Source organism: Falco cherrug, chromosome Z (assembly GCF_023634085.1).
Source record: "Falco cherrug isolate bFalChe1 chromosome Z, bFalChe1.pri, whole genome shotgun sequence".
NCBI lineage: Eukaryota > Metazoa > Chordata > Aves > Falconiformes > Falconidae > Falco > Falco cherrug.
Window position 1 is genome coordinate 32,132,697 of NC_073720.1, and position 20,661 is coordinate 32,153,357.

Sequence of the window (20,661 nt, forward strand, 5' to 3'; positions counted from 1 at the left end):
AGTAAACTACGTAAGCTATACCAACACAGACCTGGAACGAGGAGGGCCCATCTCACAGCTTACTTCTATCAGGATTAGCATATACATTCTGATGACTGTGTTATTTTAAGGCTTTCTAAAAGATCTGGTCTTGACAAATACTTCCAAAGAATCCCTGTCTCTTTCTCTTCATCTTCCTTACTCCCAGAACTTTCAAAGGAGCTGATGTTTTTCATTTCAGAATTTGTTAATTCATACCTTATAATGCCTAAAGAGGTTTGCTACCTTGCAAACAGCATGGAGCCCTCATTTCCCTGGAACTGAGCTCAGCCTGTTCCCAGGTAACCTTTGCAGTTCCAGCTCCTCGCAGTCCTAAACTGAGGGTTTAACCTCAAATAAAGATTAAAGTTTCTACCTATTTTCAATAAAATTTGCCATTTATCTTTCTTAATTTTCATGTTCTTGACTTTCACACACAAAAAAAGTAATAATTTCAAAAGCTCTTTCATTGCTCAAAACACACTTTCTTTGATATTCAGGTTCTTAACACTATCCTTTTTCTTTTTAATGCCACCTTCATAGTGCCATAGATACATATGTACTCTCCCTGCAGACATTCTCCCTGTAGATCTTCAGATATTCTAAAAGTAATTTTTCTTGCACAGACCAAAAAAGTAATTCTGGCCCACCCAAGTTGGCAGTGCCATAGTAAGGTCCCCAGTTTGCATTGCAACCATCTTTTTACTTTGGCAGACTCAGACATCTCTTTGAAAGAAAATGTTTTTGTCTGCAACAAAATAGAAAGCAGAAATCTTGACTTAAGATGCTTTGAAAGGAATTCTGGGCTTACCTGCAATGTACAACCATAGGTCCAGCATCAGGTGGGTTGCAGGTCTTGACTCGTCGCAGGAAAGCTAAGAATGGCGTTGGGTGTTCTGGGACACCATGGTCAGGCCAGGCAGTGAACTGGAATTGCCTCACTTCCCTTTTCTCACTTGAACCATTCTATGAAATTTAAAAAAAAGTCATGACAAAACTGCCACTGGATGCAATACTGGCATTTTAAAATGAAACAACTGCAGAAGCATATATTCCAGCAAAGTGTATTTAAATTGCATTTGGGTTCACAGAGAAACAGAACTCATGCTACGGAGGGAAATTTTTTTATATTCTGTATTGCAGGATTCCAACAATGTTAAGAACTTTAACAGTAACACATCGCCATAAGTACCAGAGCTTTAGTTAGTATTCCATTGTTAAACGGTTTTTCGTAGTGAGAGCTCTGTGTTAACTTAGAAAACTCCATGCTGTAAGAAAAAAATACTCTATAGACTGGAGCAAAAAGTCTCATTGTTCAGTGCTGCTAGAGGGAAATGAGGGAGAAAAGTGGAAGGAGGGAAAGGGAAGAAAGGGAGTCAGGAAATAAGGGAGAAAGACAGGGAAGGCAGGAAGCAAAAGAAAGAAGGAGGGCAGGGAGGAAAGAAGGAGAGAGTGATGGGATGAAAGGAAGGAAGGAAGGAAGGGAGGGAGGAAGGAAGGAAGGAAGGGAGGAAGGGAGGGAGGAAGGAAGGAAGGAAGGGAGGAAGGAAGGGAAGGGGAAAAGAAAGGGAAGGGGAAATGGAAGGGGAAAGGGAAGAGGAATGGGGAGGGGAAGGGGAGGGGAAAGGGGAGGGGAAGAAAAAGGAAAAGACAGAAGTTGCCTACATTTAAATTTTAAAAGTACATTGTAAGTATATAGAAGTATACATACCTTGTAAAGTGCAAACGTACGAACGCAGTAGGTTGCCAATTCAACAGTGTCTAAAAGCGTCACTTGGATTAGTCCGTAAGTTTCTGTGCCTCTGCTCGGCCAGTACTGATCACACTTCACCTGTAGTGAAAAAGAGGTAATTATTTAAGACATTTCAAACTGACATTTAGTACATAACGGAGTGTATATCACTGCAGGTTTTTAAAGTGTGTGGAGATAGAATGTTCAACAACTGCTAAGGAACTAACAGAAGAAATTTGTTTTGTCACCCACAAGAACTGCTCTTCTGGTAGTAGCCCTTAAGTATCTTCTTCCATAATGGGTATTTGTGAATTCTGTGGGGCAGATGATGAAGAAATACTAGTAATTATAGATAAACAATTTATTATAGCTAGATATGACCTGTATCTTCAGTAATTCATCTTTCACAGTTCAGAATTTAAGAACAGTATTAGTCCAGTAAAGGTAGACAGACAATTTTTTGAATAATTGCCATATTTCACCCACTTCCTATGTTTAGTCCAAAAACATATAAACTGTTGTTGAGATGTTAATATTTAGTATATATACAAATATCTCAGTAAAAACCTGAAGTTTTTAAGAAACAATTTTAGCACACAGATCAACAACTAAGAACTGTGAGAAAACACACTTTTTTTTTTCTCAGATCAGTGTTACGAAGCATATAACAAAGCTGTGGTCACAGGCATTTAAAAAACATGGTTTGAAAGAGTTCATTCATCACATTTTAAAAGACACAGGACATTTGTTTCACAGAAATCTCCATTTAAACTCACGATATTTTAGAATATTGAGCTGAAATAGTACTGTATAAAATGATGCATAATAGTACCATATGTTTATCATCATTGCTGAGGCTCAATAATTTGTTTCAGTTGGAAATGGTATTTATGATGAAAGCTAATATGAAAAAAGAAAACTTGAATGCCTAAAACAATCAGAAAACATGGTAGAAAGTAGTATGTGAGTTAAAAACTGAAAATATTTGCCTTTCAGTGACTGGTGAAACCAAGACCATCTCCATTCTATTTATAACAATACATTCTTATCAGTTAGCCTTGCATACAGTACAGAAAAGAGGTGTACTCTGAATCCAGTAATAATACACTGCATTTGTTTAATGTCTTCATTAATGACTTTAAGCCAGACTCATAACAAATTCAGTGAGAATACACAAACTGTGAGAAACACAAAAGCTGATTAAAGCACAGTATTTCCCACAAATATGTGAATTATTATGCTAATCCAAGAGGAAAACTGATGATTCCCCCAAAATAGAAAATTAAGATATGCATCTTTGAAATTCATGTGTTCTCTAGGTTTCTTAGGCTGCACAGTACTTATTGAAAAAAACTTAGTATGCTTTCATACTCCCCAGTCCCGAACAGCTTTTGCTTCCAGATCATTTTATTTTGAGGCTCACAGGTCACAGATCACTAATGGTTCACAAAACACAGTCTGAGAACAAGTAATCTAGATAAAGATGAGAAAAAATTCTAACTGCTGAAGCAAGTGATTAACATTAACTAGAGGCAAAAAAAATGGAACAATTTTTTACAGGAATTGATAATTTATAGATAATGTATTGGAACAAAGAAACTAAAAATGTTTATTGATAATACAGTCTTTAAAATGGGATTAACAGTCTATAAAATACTCTTATTAAGAGTAATTAAGTAAATAGTTCCCTGTGCCATTTACTGAGATAGTGGAAGAGTAACTATTGCAGGTACTTCATGAATATCAATGATTCACTTGCAAGATTCTTAATACTAAAAGAAGCCCTTCTGGTCTTCTGCAAATCAGACTAAAATATAAATTTACAACTGAGTTATTTCAATATAATATAATAGATTTAATTTCACTTTATCATTGATATAGACACAGTGTAGCTTGTGTCTATATTGGTTAGCTGTATTTTAGGCAAGTTGTGGTTTATTATTTATTAATTCCCACAGAATGACATAATTTTTTTCATGGAGAATGTTGATACACAATAGCTGTTGTTTGTAATCTTAGCAACTACAGGTTTAGTATAAATAGCTGACAAAACGTGTTGGGTTTGAATGATTATTGTTTTCAGAAAACCATTAAAAATGGTAGAAAACTCTATGTACTTTTAATAAAATGAATACAAAAAATAAATGTCTGGTAATGCTTTTGCATGCCTAAATGTGTAGTCCTCTTTACGCTGCAGTTCCCAAATGTAAATTGTACACTCATAGAAGCAGTGTCAGCTTCCAGAAAGCATGCCTAAAAAATTAACCAGTTTTCTCACTAGAAACACTTCATAAAATCCAATTCCAAATGTAATAGAGATAAATAAATATTTAACAAAAACATTAAATGGAAATTAAGAACATAATAACCACCATCTTTGCAAAGAACAGAAAATACTTTTTTATTTTCATTTTGTATAGCAATCTAATGTTAAGCATGTACTCAGATTTAGAAGCCTGTAGCAAATTGTTCCTTTTCAGTCAATCTGGGAGAAAATTATGTGCCTACTCTTGTAGGTGAATATTTTAGGAGGTTTATTTTTTTTCCATTTATTAAGTTTATCTAACATAAACTCCAATAATTTATATATTTTTAAAAATACTTTCTGTGAGAGCTAGCTGATGCAGAGGACTGATGCTGGAAGCAGACACTAACTGTTCAAAGATTTAAACGGTCTGTAGAGCAGTGTATATATTATTTGAAAGTGGAAATAGATGAAAAGAAATATAAAATTTTTAGAAAGAAAACCTGATTTCGAATTGATGTGGATTTGACCCTCTGGAAGAGTACATGAAACGTAAGCTGACATCTTTTACTTCTTTTGCCTCCTGATTTTTCTCAGAACAAGAGGTCTTCTTCAGAGATGAGCCCTTACCTGCTCCTACACTCTTCTGCTCTGTGATCATAAACCTTACATTCCCAATACTCCTAACAATTTAGAATCCAATTTATCTTTGTGAGAGATCAGAACGATGTTTTCTATTGGACCTCAGCAGCAGCAGAGAATCAAATAATGTAAGTCCATTGTTAAGACACTATTTCCTGAGACAGAGTTTTTGTTAAATGTTTTGTCCCATTTTAAGATCCCAGCTTTCAGGACTTAAAGTAAGTTTATTTTTCAGAAGTTACATATTAATATTTTTTCAGGAAAAATTAAAATCATAAACTACTTGAGTCATCCATAATTTAACACTAAATGTCAACAAGACAATTTTGAAATTATTTGCCAAATGTTTTCGTGCTTTTAGCTCTTTTTTATTTCCCTGTAGTATGGGCAATTTTTTCCTCACTTCTGTACATTTTTTGGAAAACAGACAACTTCAACATGGTAAGGTATGGTAATGATAAGGTGACCTCCTTCAGAAATAGAATTACAAGGTTTATTTGTTTTCAGAGTTAGTTTGTAATATACCTTTGGTGAATTTCAGTCCCCCTCACCTTCCTTTTATCCACCCAGCTCCCAGTTCCAAGGGTTGATTTTTTTCCTCTGCAGACTATATTCACCTTCACTCAGTGAGAGCTTTTCTGTGTCACTAACTGTTCGCGGTTACAGAAAACACCTTTCACCAATAATTCTCTAATGTTCTCTTGCCTGTCACTAAAGATGGCAAGATGAACGAAACAGACACATGAACACAAAAACACTCACTGGTGATTTCAAAGAACGTTTGTTTTTGGTTTTTTTTTAAATAAATTCAATTACAAGTAATGACAAGCATACGTTTTACTACTGCTTTCACTTTCTCATGATACTACATTGCATACTGCCAAAACCACTACATCTGAGATCAGAGCAGCTCTCCGAGGAATACTAAATGTAGGATGAAGTCTTTTAAATACCATATAGTAGACATAGCTAGAAGACATGACTAATGATAGACACATTCTCTCAACCTGCCTGTCAAACATACACACATTTTCTTTCTCTGTATTTCTTCCACTCAGACAATGCAAATCCTTGCTCTTCGTGGAAGTACAAGCATTCACTGAAAGTAAAGCTGTAAGGAAATGCAAATGCTTTCTTTTCCATTAAAAATTAGAAACTTGAGACCATTTCAGACTTGAGGGGTTCAAGTAGCTACAGAGTTCCTAACAATATATGTAGGTATTCACAGTTCAACAAGTCACAGACACTAGAGACAGCACTGCCATGCATCAACAGAGATGAAGGAAGTGTTTCTCCATATGAACATATGAATACAAAGATTCCTGACATTCAAGGCTAGAGAAATAATTTTCCAGTATAAAGTTACATCATTCAGGCTGAAAAGACCCTTTGGGTGATTTTTAACACATGAGCCAGCTGTTACAGGCCATCTGAGATTATAAGGACAAAACGCAGACCAGGAAAGAGACAGCAAATTAGTAAGAGGCAGATTCATGTAGTGCATTCCTTGCTGTAAGAACAGCATATGAATTATGATCAATCTGGAATAGGAAATAACAGCAGTACGTAACAAACTTCTTGCTCTGGCTTTCTTAATAATAAAAGTCTTTTGCAGACAAAATTTTCTAACATTTTCAGATGGTCTCCCTTCAAAAATCTCTACAATGATGTGGAATAATAATTATGAAATAAAAAAAGGTTGTGCCAGTTGTTGGTGATGGAAACTGCCTCAAACCCTATCAGGCTAGTTTAGTGCCTCAGACATTCCATCTATTGTTCTGCCTCCAAGCAGTTGCTACTCTGAAGACATTTTGTTTTTTGCAACAATGCACAATTGCCACTTAAAGATTATGCTGATTTCAGTCTACAGATTGTAGGCACTGACACTAGTATCTGAGACGATCCTGCAAAGATTTTTTTTAAAAAAATCAGAATACAAACCCACATTTTTTAGGACTTATTTGATCAAGATTAGTTTAAGTGTCACTCATTCTCTTTGGTCTAACTATAAATGACAGATTAAAAATATAAACTCCTATTCAGAAATAAAGCTACAAATAGAACAGTTTAAAATTTTAATTTTGCTTTCAGAGAGGCACAGAATTTAATAGGCTTCTAAGTTCTGAAAAAAACTGAGCACCAAGCCCCAGACAGACAGACCCTTCTAAGTCTCACCAAATGTATTCCCAAAACAACTAACCACTTCTGAAAATTTTGATTCTTTGGATCAATCTTTTACTATAGAAAAAAGAACATTTGTGCCCACTGGTCTCTAATGATTTATAATAGATATGTACCTGTGCCTACGTAAAGGCAAAGGCATTGCTGTTTAGCCTGGAGAAAGGGAGGCTGAGGGGAGACCTTATCTCCTCTACAACTACCTGAACGCAGGTTGTAGCGATGTGGGTGTCAGTCTCTTTTGCTAGGTAACAAGTGATAGGATAAGAGGAAATGGCTTCAAGTTGCACCAGGAGAGGTTTAGACTGGGTATTAGGAAAAAAATTCTTCACTGAAAGGGTTGTCAAGCACTGGAACAGGCTGCCCAGGGAGGTGGTTGTATCACCATCCCTTGAAGTACTTAAAAGGACATGTAGACATAGTGCACAGGGACATGGTTTATGGTGGACTTGGCAGTAATAGGTTAGCGGTTAGGCTAGATGATCTAAAGAGTCTTTTCCAACCTAAATGATTCAATGATTCTATGACTGTTGAAGCTCATCTGAACTGAGTATTTGGAGTTTGAAAACTAGGTAGAAAATAAGCCCTTCTGCAGCACAATATATTTCTAAGGTTTTAAGTACAGTAGCCTTGAACAAGAAGTTCCAAGCAGGATTTGGAGACAAATGAACTTTAGACTAATCATTTAATAACAACCTTTAGTACTCTAGTAAGTCTGTAAATTGATCCTTATTACACACTTTCTGAAATTTCTGGTGTATCATTAATAGGCTAACAGTTAATAATGAAAGAGAATTGATAATTAAAAAGATAACCCCCAAACTTTTTCCATTCTGGTCCTTATAACAGAGTGTGGTACGGTTATTAAAACAAAAGGAAACCAATATTAAATGGAATTTTGGGCATATTTGAAATGTGTTCTCTACCTTGTCTTTCATCTTCATATATAACAGCCAAGAACATTTCAAAACTATATTGCTGACATCAATGTGAAATACCCTTTTTGAACTCTTCCTAACAGCAGGGAAAGACGAATCTTAGTGAATTCATTTTGAAGGATAAGTCAGTCAAATAGTTAAGTACAGCAGGATTTTCCAGAAAGGACTTGAAAAAGTTTCTACAAATGCAACCCAGGGGAAAAGTGAATGGGCTGACTACTTTTTTCTTCATTCTCTTCTTGTACTCAGGGCCAATCACTGTGTACAGCCTGAATAATCCTTTCACTGAACAAGATATTGCATTGCAGTATGAAGAACACACTGAAGAATTTAGATTACTTTCAAGTGCTCTAATGAAGATTTTGTATTGTCCATACAAGAGAGTTATCTCTTAGTTGATACGAATATTATGTAAGAAAGTGGGGGGGGGGGGGGGGGGAGGGAAGGGGGCAGGGGCTGGAGGAATCAAGAGTGAAACATCAGAAAAAAATTCTATTACTCTTATGGTATTGGTTGTCCAGAAATCCAGAAGTGAATGGATGAAATCACATGAAAAAGAGAAATGGTACACTGGTGAACATTCTGGGGAACTTTAGAGGTTTCAGTTTGGATTTTGATTTTTGAATGGAACTTTGAGTGACAGTAAGCTTTCTATTGCTACTTTAATACATGGATAAAATTCTTGAAATGTGATATTAACCAGAAAGACCTATTACCAACATGTGCCTTTCAGTAGCCAGCTGTATCCAGCTTTGTAACTGATGGAAAATGTAAATCATAATATTCTCTTTCAGAGACACCTGTCTGAAGAACTTGAATTTTCCAGATGTATTTTTCACCGTAAAGGAGAAGTGGTCAAGAGTCTTTCACTAGGATCTGCTAAACAAGGAAATGTGGGGTTACTTTCAATAAACAGTACTGAATTTGTTTAGTGACTTTTTCAAGCCTGAAATGCATTGAAAGAACTCCCCGCACTGAAGTAATAAGTTGGAATGCTAAACTAAAAATGAACTAGTCATTGCATTTAAAAAAAAAAGAAGTACAGAATTTTTGATTTTGCAAGGAAAACTTCTAACTCAAAATGTCAGTGACCAGTCTTTAAATATGGCATATTCCATCTGTCTGTACTAAGAGAATTATATGAGGGAGTAATGTATGTCTTACCCCAAGTACAAAGCAAATGAACTAAGCAAATAAGGTCAAATTAATGTTACAATATAGTTTTGACTATACCACTTGCTATACACCTGCCTCAGGGAAAAGGAACAGCTAACAGAAATCGCTTATTTTATGGGCAGAGAACCACAACATAAAAAACTGGATGCATGCCTTGAAAAATACCTGTGGCAGTACCAGGTATTGCCACATCATTCCAGGTAAAATTCTGGTATAAACAGTTCTTGAGAGCTTACAGTGGAAGAGACACCACAAAATATCCTATGGAGTTTACTCCATTCATGACATTGTATTTTGGAAGTTCTTTAACAGTTTAACGTTAATCAGCTTTGCTGCAAAGTTTATTTTTTCCTCCTAGAGCCCCACAGGCGGGGAAAATAGTTGATTGCCATGAAATTTTTAACAGCCTTTCACATCTTGAAGACTGTTACATTTTCCTTTGCTCTCTTTATATATAAACCAAATACAATTCTTTCTGTCTTTCCCCATACATCACTTCTCCAACATCTGATCACTGTTCTCTTCCAGATTATCTGTAATTTAGCAACATCTTTTCACATGGGGCATTCATTCTGTATGTCCTCAACTGCAAACGCGTATAAGCTGAAACAACCAGACATGGCATGCCAAAACTACTTTCAGCCTATGTAGTGGTGTTACAGCATTTCTTTTCACACAAAATTAACCCTGCTCAAATTACAGCATTTCCACAGCTATTTTGCTGGGTGACATAACAGTCTGAGTTTTAGCCGAGGCACAGTGCTTCTACCTGTAACATGACTAGAAAAATAAACTTTAAGCTTTATTTGTGTGCAGTCTTCGCTGGTATACAACTAGGATCCAATTCTTACATGTATTAAGCATGACCCTGCCCCTGCACTTCTGAGAATCCTTCGATAATGAATCACTATATGGTTAGAGTTTTACAATTCTGACATGGCAACTGGTGACTTCAGCTCCTAAAATGGTGTAGAAATTCTTGGGACTGTGGCCATTGCTTTCTGTTACAGTGAAAAAGCCCCAGTACAAACCTACACATTTTTATTTTTATTTTTGTAAATCTGGTGAATGCATGGTCTAGTTGACTTTGGATTTTTCTGGGTTTTGGTTGTTTGGTTTTTGTTTGTTTGGGTTTTTTTCCCCCAGCTCTCTCATTCATTCTTCTTCTGACTCATATCTTAGCATGCTGAGCACTAAAGAAGTGAAATAAAACTGTGAGAGTACATCATTGACACAGAAATTACTGGTTTGCCATTAAAATTAGGGAATGAACAATGACAAAACTGCACATTTAATTCTTCTTTAGTAACAAAATACAACTCAGTATGGAAGAATGCCATTGCAGCACACATTCTATATGCTAATGTGCCTGCTGGGAGAGATGTTAACTTACTTCTTACCAGATAAAGATACACATATTTTTCTAGTTGCTGGAAAAAAAACCCTTATAATTCCCTATGTTTAAAAATACCTGTGCTGCCCAATACTAAACATCAGTGCAGCTTTTATGCACAGATCAATTACATTTTGTCTAAATACAATAGAGTACAGCTGCTCTTGGGAGTATATTGATACAACCTGTCAAAATTGTTAAATGAATGTATTGATGACTTTTCTACTCATATTAGTGAAGATGTCTTATTGTCACTTATTTTTGATCCAATATGTTGACAGGTAATAGCCCCAGTATTACCTGTCAAAAGATACTTGGGAGGAAAGATATTAATTTTCTTGTTGAAGCCCTGCACAACAAATGTAAAACTACCTTAATCACATTAAACTCTGCTGCGCAGCCTGTATTTTTCTGGAATATCTTAATGCATTTCATATAGACAAGAAAATAATGTTCTTCGTTTTCTTTGCTTATTACTTACTGTTGTGCATGTACCAGTGCTTTGTCTTAGATACGAGGTCAGCTACATTAAATATCAGTGCCATCACTCTGCCATCAACAAACCAAGATTCACTAAAAATGTCAGAAATTTGTGCATTTGGAGTAGAAGAATTCAAGGTTCTCCCCAGACCTGCCTTTATCTTTTCATTCCTATAGCAAGACTTAGAAATCTTTGGTGGACAAAAGTTTGTTTCAAAGCTATTCTTACAAAAGAGTCCCAAGGTACAATTGCACTTTCCACTGTGCTTATTCAAATGATTTTGGGGTTTGTACTACTTGACTCTGGAAAAAGCTTTGCTGATTTAATTTAATATGTACTCCTTAACAAAAACCCAAACAAACTTACCCACCAAACAAAACAGAACCCCAACAATTATTTTACCCTGATTTTCACTTTCAAGACACACATCTTCATCTACTTGATATTTCTACTGTAACCCAATCTTTCTTTTTCTAACACATGGGATAGTCTATAAATTATAAAAAAAAATGAGTTGAAAGACACAGATGCAGTGTTTTGACTTGGGAAGATTCAGACCTGTTGCATGACACTTGGAATGACAGAAGTACTTATTTAGCAATGCAGCAACCACAGGAAAAGTCTGCCTGGCTTTTCTTGGGACTGCGCCAGTGTTCCTGACTCTCTCAGGTATTAGTGACCAGTTGAGAGAAGTTAAGTCCACAGACTCTTAACTATCCTTAGATGGTCTAATGGAACTGATACAGGACCCATGCAAATAGTCCCACCTATTCCAATACTGAGCAACAAAATCTGAGACAGGATATATGACCTTTCTACTGGGTTTGTTTCTACATCCTCCTTCCCAATGAAAACTCAGAATTCAAGATGTTGAACCCTGACAAACTAAGATGATTATTCTTGGCTTACATTTTTATATATTCTTGGGTTATAATACAGATATCCACTTTCTGACAGTCAAATGACCGACAAAAAAAAATCAGGCTAACAGAATGCCATAAATGTAGTTTTCCTGTGTATTCACTTAGTCATTAGCAAATTTGAATGAAGCTGATAGCATCAGTATGAAAAAGCTTTCCTCATCATTATGTAAGTTCAGAATCTGGCTTATATTTTAGTAATGTCTATGGTCGTTATATTGTAATTTAGCTTTGACCTTATTGGGGTTTTTTGACACAAGACTAATACTAGGCACTATGGTCCCAATATACAAAATGTAGCCAATGGGGTTAAGGAGGGAGGTAAGTATTTTCTATCAATTCTAAAACAGCACAGTAAGTGTATTCAAGATAAGGAATTACATAGCAAAGAGGAAAGGACTGAATTTTCTTTCAAGTGGACAATGTACAACAGTATCCTACTCCGAAACGAGACAGGACTAAATGTTCCCTGTTTGAGGTAATATTATCTTTTGCTATGAAGTTTGATTCTCTGTCTTCATCTGATCATTCACACCATTCACTACAGCACACTAGTTCTCAGAACATTCAATCAATTCAGAGGATAAAAAAAAAAATGAAAATTGCAACAGGGTTGGGGTTGGAGTGGAAGACAGTGGGGAAGAGGTACCGCACATTAATACTTTACAGCTTTCCTTAGTGTAACACAACTGCTTATTTTAGTCTTTAATTTTCAATGTTCAATACTGTTCTTTTATTTCATTTAAACTCATATATGGGACAAATATGCTACCAACACTGTTCCACACACTGCCAGTGTCTATAATATTTTTTGATATAAATTATGTGCATGGTGGCTGAATGATGGGACTGACTTTCTCTCTCTAGTCTGGTTTTGGTCAAGTGAGATTCAGGTGATGACATTTCATATGAAACCAACAAAGTGTGAAAGGTTGTAAGTGAAAGAACTTCTATTTTCCTGCAGCTTCCTTTTAGGCAAACAAATGAATAATGAATTCACTGTAACATCTTCATTTGACGTGCTCAGCTGTAAAATATGTATATTCTCAAAGCTGAAGTTAGTCAGACATCTAACACATGCTAATGAAGCAACTCTGTTTCTGCAGATGCAATTAACATCCTCATCTTTATCTGTGCAGTCCAGGTTAAAAAGGCTGATATCAAGCTGCAGGACTACATAATGAAAAATGCAAGCTAAACAGAAATGATGACATGGAGATGGAAAGCAGATGAAGTCCCAGAGAGAAATGATCATGCCTTGCAGCAGGAATAATGATTAGGCTGCCAAGACACAAAAGTAATCAAAACGGAATCAAAGGAAAAAGAGAAACAAAATTAGCAAAGATCTTCACCTCTAATGATATGTAACTGTGCTTGTATTTCATGTTTGAAATTTCACTTGGTCTCCTGCTATAAGGATATGCTATTTGAAATGATAGCATGAGATAAAAATGATGAAATGTTGCCATCATATTCTTTTCTCACACAGGGATTCCCACTGCTGCCTCATCATCAATACCATTAATTACATTACATGTAGATATTGTATTAGATAACTAATATATGATTATATATTGATGAGGTAACTGAAACGCCATATTCATAGAGTTGCAGAGACTAAGATTTGAGCTGAATTACGTACTCAATAGCTGGTCTCTTATGCTCTGCATTGAGTGCATCAAACTCCCTTGACCTATGAACACAGAATAAGCTAAATTATGCACAAAAAAATACGCAAACATAGGCATTGAACGCACGCACAATCCATTGACTAGATTGTCTGGTCTCTCATTACACTCAGGGAATGTCTTGCTGCTGAATGCTAATCACTTCTGGAGGTGATTACTATTCTGATCAGTGTTTTTTCAGGGTGCAGTCAGCACAGGCTAGAGTTAGCTTAAAACTCTGCTAAGCAATTACTGGAAAGAATGAGTAGAATTCCATTTAGTTACATCAAAACATCTTTCTGTGGTGGCTGTCTGTGGCCTGCAGTATTAAGATAAACTCTCAAGTATTTATATACACCTCCTGCAACGGGCTGCTTATTAGGATCAGATTTTTTCTTAGCACTGATGCTATTTAGCAGCAACTTTATTCTATAAGAAGTAATTAGTGAAGAAATGGCCAAAATTTAATTTACTTAATTGCAAACAACTGTCATTGCCTAGAACAGACAAGGCCTGTGTAGTGAAGATAAAATGAAAATTTCTGATAAAATTACCCTCTGCTGTGTACTAATTGCCATCAGGTACGCACAGGCAATGGTGTTAATGTAGGCTGAATTTACATGTGCAAAGTGATCTTATAATTAGAATGCTATACATTGCTTGAACTGCAAAAAACCTAATTATTTTTAAGAAGTGATGGAATGGTGAAAGAATAAATAAGTATGTATATAAATGTAGTTTGATAAGCCTCCAGAAGGGGATGACTGTTTGCAAGAGGTTCAACATATTATGTGATCATTGCAATTTTATGTATCCAAGCACATGAAAAAAATACAAATCAATGCAAACACAGTACAGCATTAAGCACCTTAGGCTTTATGGTGCATTCCCTCCTGTTCCAAGCTTGCACAGGCAAAAAAAATAATTCATTTTGTAATGGAACTCATCTATGAGTTACTGAAATATCAACTATTCTCCAGTTACTTCCATAAGATACTTTTTACTGACTACAAAGCTTTTCTGGATGATCATGTTCTCGATCTTCTGTATGGCATTTTTTGCACAGCGCCTTAAGTACCTTAGTTTTTCATATTACTAAGGGTCTTCCAGCTGTAATACTGCAGCCTGCCTCCCACTTGCAGCTCCCCACCCTTCGCACAAGCTCCCAGGACAGCGTACCACAGAATGCCTGTAGCAGTCTTGTTATTCAGCTCCTGGACAGTGCTTGCAAAACCCCAACACTGTTGTTACAGCAGGTTCCCAAGGGAAGCAATTGCCACTGATGTTAGAATCACCCCTTCTTTCTCCCCTTTCCTGATTTTTACATTTGGTTGTACCTTCTGTTTTACACTACAGGACTCATCAATGTGTCTGCAGAAAGCTCAGTAATGAACCAGCTGTACAGCACTTTCACCAGTTGATGTCTGCTGCCAGCAGTGCTAACATATCATAAGCAGGAAAAACCCATGAGGAGTTTGACTGCATCTTGGTGTAAAATAAGAGTTACTGTGCAAAAAGTATGGTGGGCGAACCACCTGCTTTATTGGAGAGGGCACTGAGGACTGGACATACTCTTTCTGAATGGCCACTGAGGAGGGTTTTTCCCTTTTCTTTCCTCACCATGTTTCTCCTTTATTTTTTTTTTTCACTGACCTCCCCACCCCCAATAAATTCACAATTAGAACTGATGAATGCCATCAAATGAAGACCTGACAGTAAATCCTCACGTAAGTCTGTTACTACTCTTTCCATTGCTTTCCTTATTATATAACAAAAAAATATTGCTTTTGATTTCCTTCACATATAGCACATCTTTTATTTACTGTTATTAGAATAGCATCCTTATGTTTTAGTCCTTAACTTTCCCAATTTTACTTTACTCTGTAAAATTGAATTTGAAATACTTCAGAGAATTTTGTATTCTATTACTGCACACGCTGTTGCAGTTTCCCTAGCACCCATTGCATGCTAAAAAATATTTTTGTTTCTTTAGCAAATCCAAATGCTCACTGATCTTAAGTAATGTTTAATCTATACCACATAAAACCAAAAACTGAATGCTGTTGAGATACATTACCTTCCTCATAACAGGATATTCTTGATACTACAGAGGAAGCAGAATTTTCAATCACCTCCTAATATTTTCAGTATGATTGAAACAGGAAAAAAAAATAAAAATATCACTATGGATCAAGAGATTTCAAGTTTTTCAGAGTACAAAAACCCAACAAAACAAGTAGTGTGACTTGTTTCACAGAGGAACTAATATTCCTATGTAAGTGATTTTCATAGTATAAACACTTCTAAGTGGTGGCAACCTTGAAAAAAAAAAATCAGTTCTTGTGCATATACAGGAGGCAGACAAACATATATGCAGGAAAGAAAAAAAACTTATGTGATTACTCAGGTACAGTATTATTAATATTTTATTTGCTTTCCTTACCCTTGACCTCTCTTCTAGTTTCGTCATCATGACAACAGTTGCACCCCGTTGCTCCCACATCATTCTCCAGAAGTCACCGAAGGTTTCCGGCAGCGCTCCTTGTGTTGCTATATAAGCATTCTGCTTTCTGTATCCATCTATGTAGTTGGCATTGATGTAGTCACTGCCTGGTATGCCTGCAATGAGAGGAGTAAAAAAGCGGGGCAGCATTTCTGTGCTGTCCTATTGTACAAGGGCTATAAAATCCTGTGACACAGCTGGATCAGTTAATCTTAGCTTGTTGCATGTCAAGTGGAACATGGGTACTTGCAAGTGAACGTATGCCATTTCTGGAGCTGAGGGGTATGATGGCTTCTCTGGGAATAACCATTCTTTTGAAACAAAGGACTTAGTCTGATAAGGAAGTATAAAGAAGCCTGAAAATCTGTAGCAGATGGATAGACCTGGGAGTGGAAGCAGCAGCATTTAAGAGCTGTTGTGACACTGCCTGCGGTCACTCACTGGTATGGCAGCCTCTGCCTGGGCCAGACAGGGAAGCCGCTCCATCGGATGCTGTAAGTAGAACCCATTTAACGCTCTTGTTGAGCTCACTGCGGTTTTTTGTTGCGTTTTTGTTTGTTTGTTTGTTTGTTTAATATAGAACATTGTTAAAACTATTAATATTGCTGCCTCGTTTGTTTTTTCCATTAAATGGGAAGCTAACTATAAGCTTTATTTTAGCAAAAGACATTATGTAAGTCAGCTTTAAGAAACAGTGGAATTTGCTAAATGGTGTGTGCATGAAATAAAGGCCTCTGCAAGTCTGAATAAAAAATAAATGCACAAAAAGAAGATGGAATCCAAGACCTGTGGGCACATTGGACCAAAAATGTCAATTGCTCAAGGGTCAGGTATTTTGGACAAGACTTACAGAGGGACCTTCGGTGTGTCTACTGGACACATGTCCATGCTGTAAGCCACATGGAAGGGAGCCAGCTCCTAACTGGAATCTATTTAACTGAGGGTATGCAGTGCCATGTCTACTAGCAAGAATTGGACCATAACATGCTGCCAAGGTCAAGGACGAGTACTGGCTGTAGTGAAGATCATGTTACCAGTCTGGACTACTAAGGTAGCTATGTTCACAGAAAGGGCTAAACATGGACATATCTGTCTCAGTCCCATCCCTCCTGGATTCAGCGGTGCAGTGCCCAGCTTTTAACTCAGGCTATGTGCATATTGGAAGATAAAGCATGGCAGGCATCAGTTTTTATGTCACTGCTGTTTTTTTTTAGCTGATGACTTGAAGAAGAAAAAGATACCTATGTGAGATCTCAGTGCTGGTGGGATGGCAAAGCAGTGTTTCCCACTAGAGTGTTGAACATGCAAGCATTCCCCAGAAGAGTTAGCTTAAATACCGACTGTATCATAATAAAATGATATAAAAGATCTGTTAAAGTAATTAACAGAAGTTACTTCTTTGAGCAGAAATGAATGATTTATGTTAACACAGCCAATCTGCCATGCCCAAGTCTACAACCTCAGGATACGTTGCAGGTTCCACAAACATTTTCAAGAGAGTAAGGTTATACAGGCTCCCTGGCTTATTCTAAAGCTGTGGCTAATTTCACTCCACAAAGAAACAGAGTTGAATTTCTTTGGCTATGAAACATAATACATTTTCAAATATGTTCTAAAAAAAGTTTCTCAAGTTTTCCATCCCATCCTGAACCTCCAAAACCATTCTGATGTATCATCTCCTGCTAGCGATCCCAAACCAGGAATTACTGAGGCTGCATACTCCTGTCTTTTCAAAATAATTTGAATTCAAATCGAAAATAGAGGGACATCTTTACATTTTTTTTGTTTGTTTGCTTGATTTTAGCCACAATTTGAAGAGTTTCTACACTCACTCTGGGTAAGCTTAGTGTTTCATTCCACCATGTACTTACGTCATGAACAAACACACTGATTAACTGTGACACTAGTTAAGAACCAATCTAATCTGGAAATGACTCAGCATATGGGTTAGTGCAGCTGTAGTCTGGCATAAACTTTTGCCTTTATGCCCAAGAAAGCTCAATAGATTTTCTTAGCTCTATGTTCAAATTATATTTAAACACAAATTTTAACTTGATTTGACTTTCTGTACAATTAGAGGAAAAATATGCCAAAATATTTTGAGGAAAGAAAGAATTTGTAACTTCAGGGGCAAAAAAGAGGTAGCAAATGACACTCCTCGGGCAAGATGCATGGATGGACACAGGAATATTGCTTGACTATGATTAGAGGTGAACAAAAGTCTCTTCTGGAAGAAAAATAAAATAAAATAAACACTTTAAAACCTGCATAGTCAATAGCTGAAAAGGATGTTTTCCCTCCATGAAAGGCAGATATTGGAATTCAAAAGCCTCGTTCTTGTAGACTTGAAATTTTTTACATGATACTTCTTATTGGAATTAATGACTTAGAAAATAAAACTGCTAGGCATAATGCTGTATTTTCTTCCTTTATCAAGATAATAAAACATTTTTGCACAAAAAAGATGAGAAAGAAAAATGAAGCCAACAAGAGAAATCTACACCAACTGGGTGCTGTTACCAAAGGAACTGAGAAAGCTGGTAAAGAAATGTTTTCTGCATAAATTAGAATTATATTATGATGACTGGTATCACACTTTGAAACATATGTTATAAATAAAAGCCTGAGGAAAAAAATGAAAAAGAAAACTCTTTGTAAAGTGGTTAAATGATCTTTTGGGAAAGCTGTCCTCTGGAGCTGATACTGCACAAACTCAGCATGAAAATTAAGCATGAGAAATATTGCAAACTGTGCACTGAAGAATGATCTTTAAAAATGTTAGCAGACAATCCTAGTACCTGATGTAAAAAAAAAATCCAGAATGACTAAAATTGTAAATAATCTTTCTACTTAATTGTATAAAATTTATTGATAAATCATATTAAAATAAATAAATTTTAAATTAAATACATTCTAATTCTTTAAATTACAATGAAGAAAAGCTTCCAGGTTATACCTTACTTGATCACAGATGCAAGTAAGAAAGAACTACTAATTACTAATATTTGCAAAGAGGATTTCTTCCCAGCTAGGTTAAAATGGTAATTTCCACTCTATTCCTCCATTTGCCTTTTATCAAGAGGACACAACATATCTTGTATATTCTTTAGCCAGAAAAAAACCCCAAACTTTTACAAGGCAAATCAGCCTCACTGCACTTGAAACGGATGTGGCTGGGACGTGGACAGGGAAGTCCATTTACCACAGACCGAAGCAACTGTTATTGACTTAAGTAATGTCGTTTTGGGAAAAACTAGGTGCTACTCCAAGAAATTGCATTGAGACCTTTTCATCAAGGGTTTATCACTAGCAGAATACAGTGCTCTACAGGGTTTTATCTCTACTGAGATCAAGAGAACAAAAGGATTCACAGTGGTCACCTCCATTGTCTCACCTAAAGTATCCATCCATTAGGTGTTTTCTTTGTTCTCCATCCAGTCTCATAGTCCCTTCAAGTATCATATCCATTTCTCACACTGAGTCTCTTTTCATCACTGTTTTCACGCATGACCTCAGTTTCACATCCTGTTGCAAAATCCTTTTGTATTCTGTAATTCCATTTTCCCATTCTTACTTTCCACCTTGCACTTTGCCATACCAGTTTTTTTCATCAGCTATGTCCCCACAGCGCATAAACTTAAAGCTGTCTAGGGGAGATGCCTTATCGTAAGAGGCCTAATGAATTGTGTGCAGTTTAAAAATAAAATACCCAAAGCCCGAACATCTGCAAATATCTACACTGACCAAGCAGAAAGAATTATCAAAGGCAAATAAATCTAAATATTAAAATGTCACTTTCTCCAGTGGTTTTCCTGGCCACAACCTCATTCTGACCTGAGAAAGCTGCACAATCCTCTGTCAAGTCTAATAGTGCAAAAACAATCAAATGACAACTAGTTTGATTGCAGTACAATGAAATTCTGCAAACCTTTGTTAGCTGCCATAGCTTGAAGGCAACATACCCACAAGCACAGCAGCAATTGCCATCACTACTTAAATTTGGGCTTAATAGTTAAGTCAGTTGTTCTGTAAAAAGACGGGTCAAGAAGGGGACAAAGAAATGAAATTCTGTCTTCAGTAATATTCATATGAACTTTAACTAAGCCTGTTGGCATCAGTGGGGTTTACTGCAGATTTAGGATGGCATACCTGAAGTGTAAATTTAGGTTAATCCATGCAGCATAACATGACTTTTACAAGTTTCATGAAGAGATAAACAGTTTCACCACAAAAAGTCAGCTAAAGATTAAGCTTCCAGACTGGAATTCTGCCATCACTATTTTCTCGTAGCCTTTTCAGCTATGGTGATGAATGACCAAAGACTGCAGTCTCCTTATTCTGCCAGGCAGGAATTGAGCACAATGGGTGAAGAATCAGATGAGTAGTTGAGCATAAAAGACATCTCATTTTAAAATATTGCAAGAACACAAAGCAATCCAGATTTTACAGAGTAAGAGTGAATAAGCAATGAAACAAGATTAGCCAATACCACAATTAAAGTGCAAAAGATTAAAGAAAAATAACTCTATAGCTTCTGATATATGCTGAGACTACTCATGAACTGTGATGGGAGTACAGCTTGCTGCAACTTAGACTCAGATCCACAAGGCTAATAGCGTAGACCTCAGAATTATTCTCTTGATTTCCTGAAGACAGTTATAATCTTAAACAGTTTTAATTAGACTTCACATTTTATTCACAAACTCAAATCAAATCATGAAATTATTTCAAACCTTTACAAAGGCTAAGTACTGAACAGCTTTTCTAT

The 20,661-nt window shown here is 36.3% G+C and overlaps 1 protein-coding gene across 10 annotated transcripts in view; it reads right to left on the reverse strand.

Moving 5' to 3' along the window:
* PTPRD (protein tyrosine phosphatase receptor type D) overlaps nucleotides 1-20,661 on the reverse strand; it is a 380,483-nt gene that overhangs the window by 36,708 nt on the left and 323,114 nt on the right. For all 10 annotated transcript variants that reach the window (XM_055699500.1, XM_055699499.1, XM_055699498.1 and 7 more), the window contains 3 exons: nucleotides 15,834-16,009; nucleotides 1,730-1,849; nucleotides 830-984 (listed from right to left, as the gene is read on the reverse strand). In XM_055699500.1, coding sequence (XP_055555475.1) covers nucleotides 830-984; nucleotides 1,730-1,849; nucleotides 15,834-16,009 — 451 coding nt within the window. The remainder of the gene's footprint in view (nucleotides 1-829; nucleotides 985-1,729; nucleotides 1,850-15,833; nucleotides 16,010-20,661) is intronic.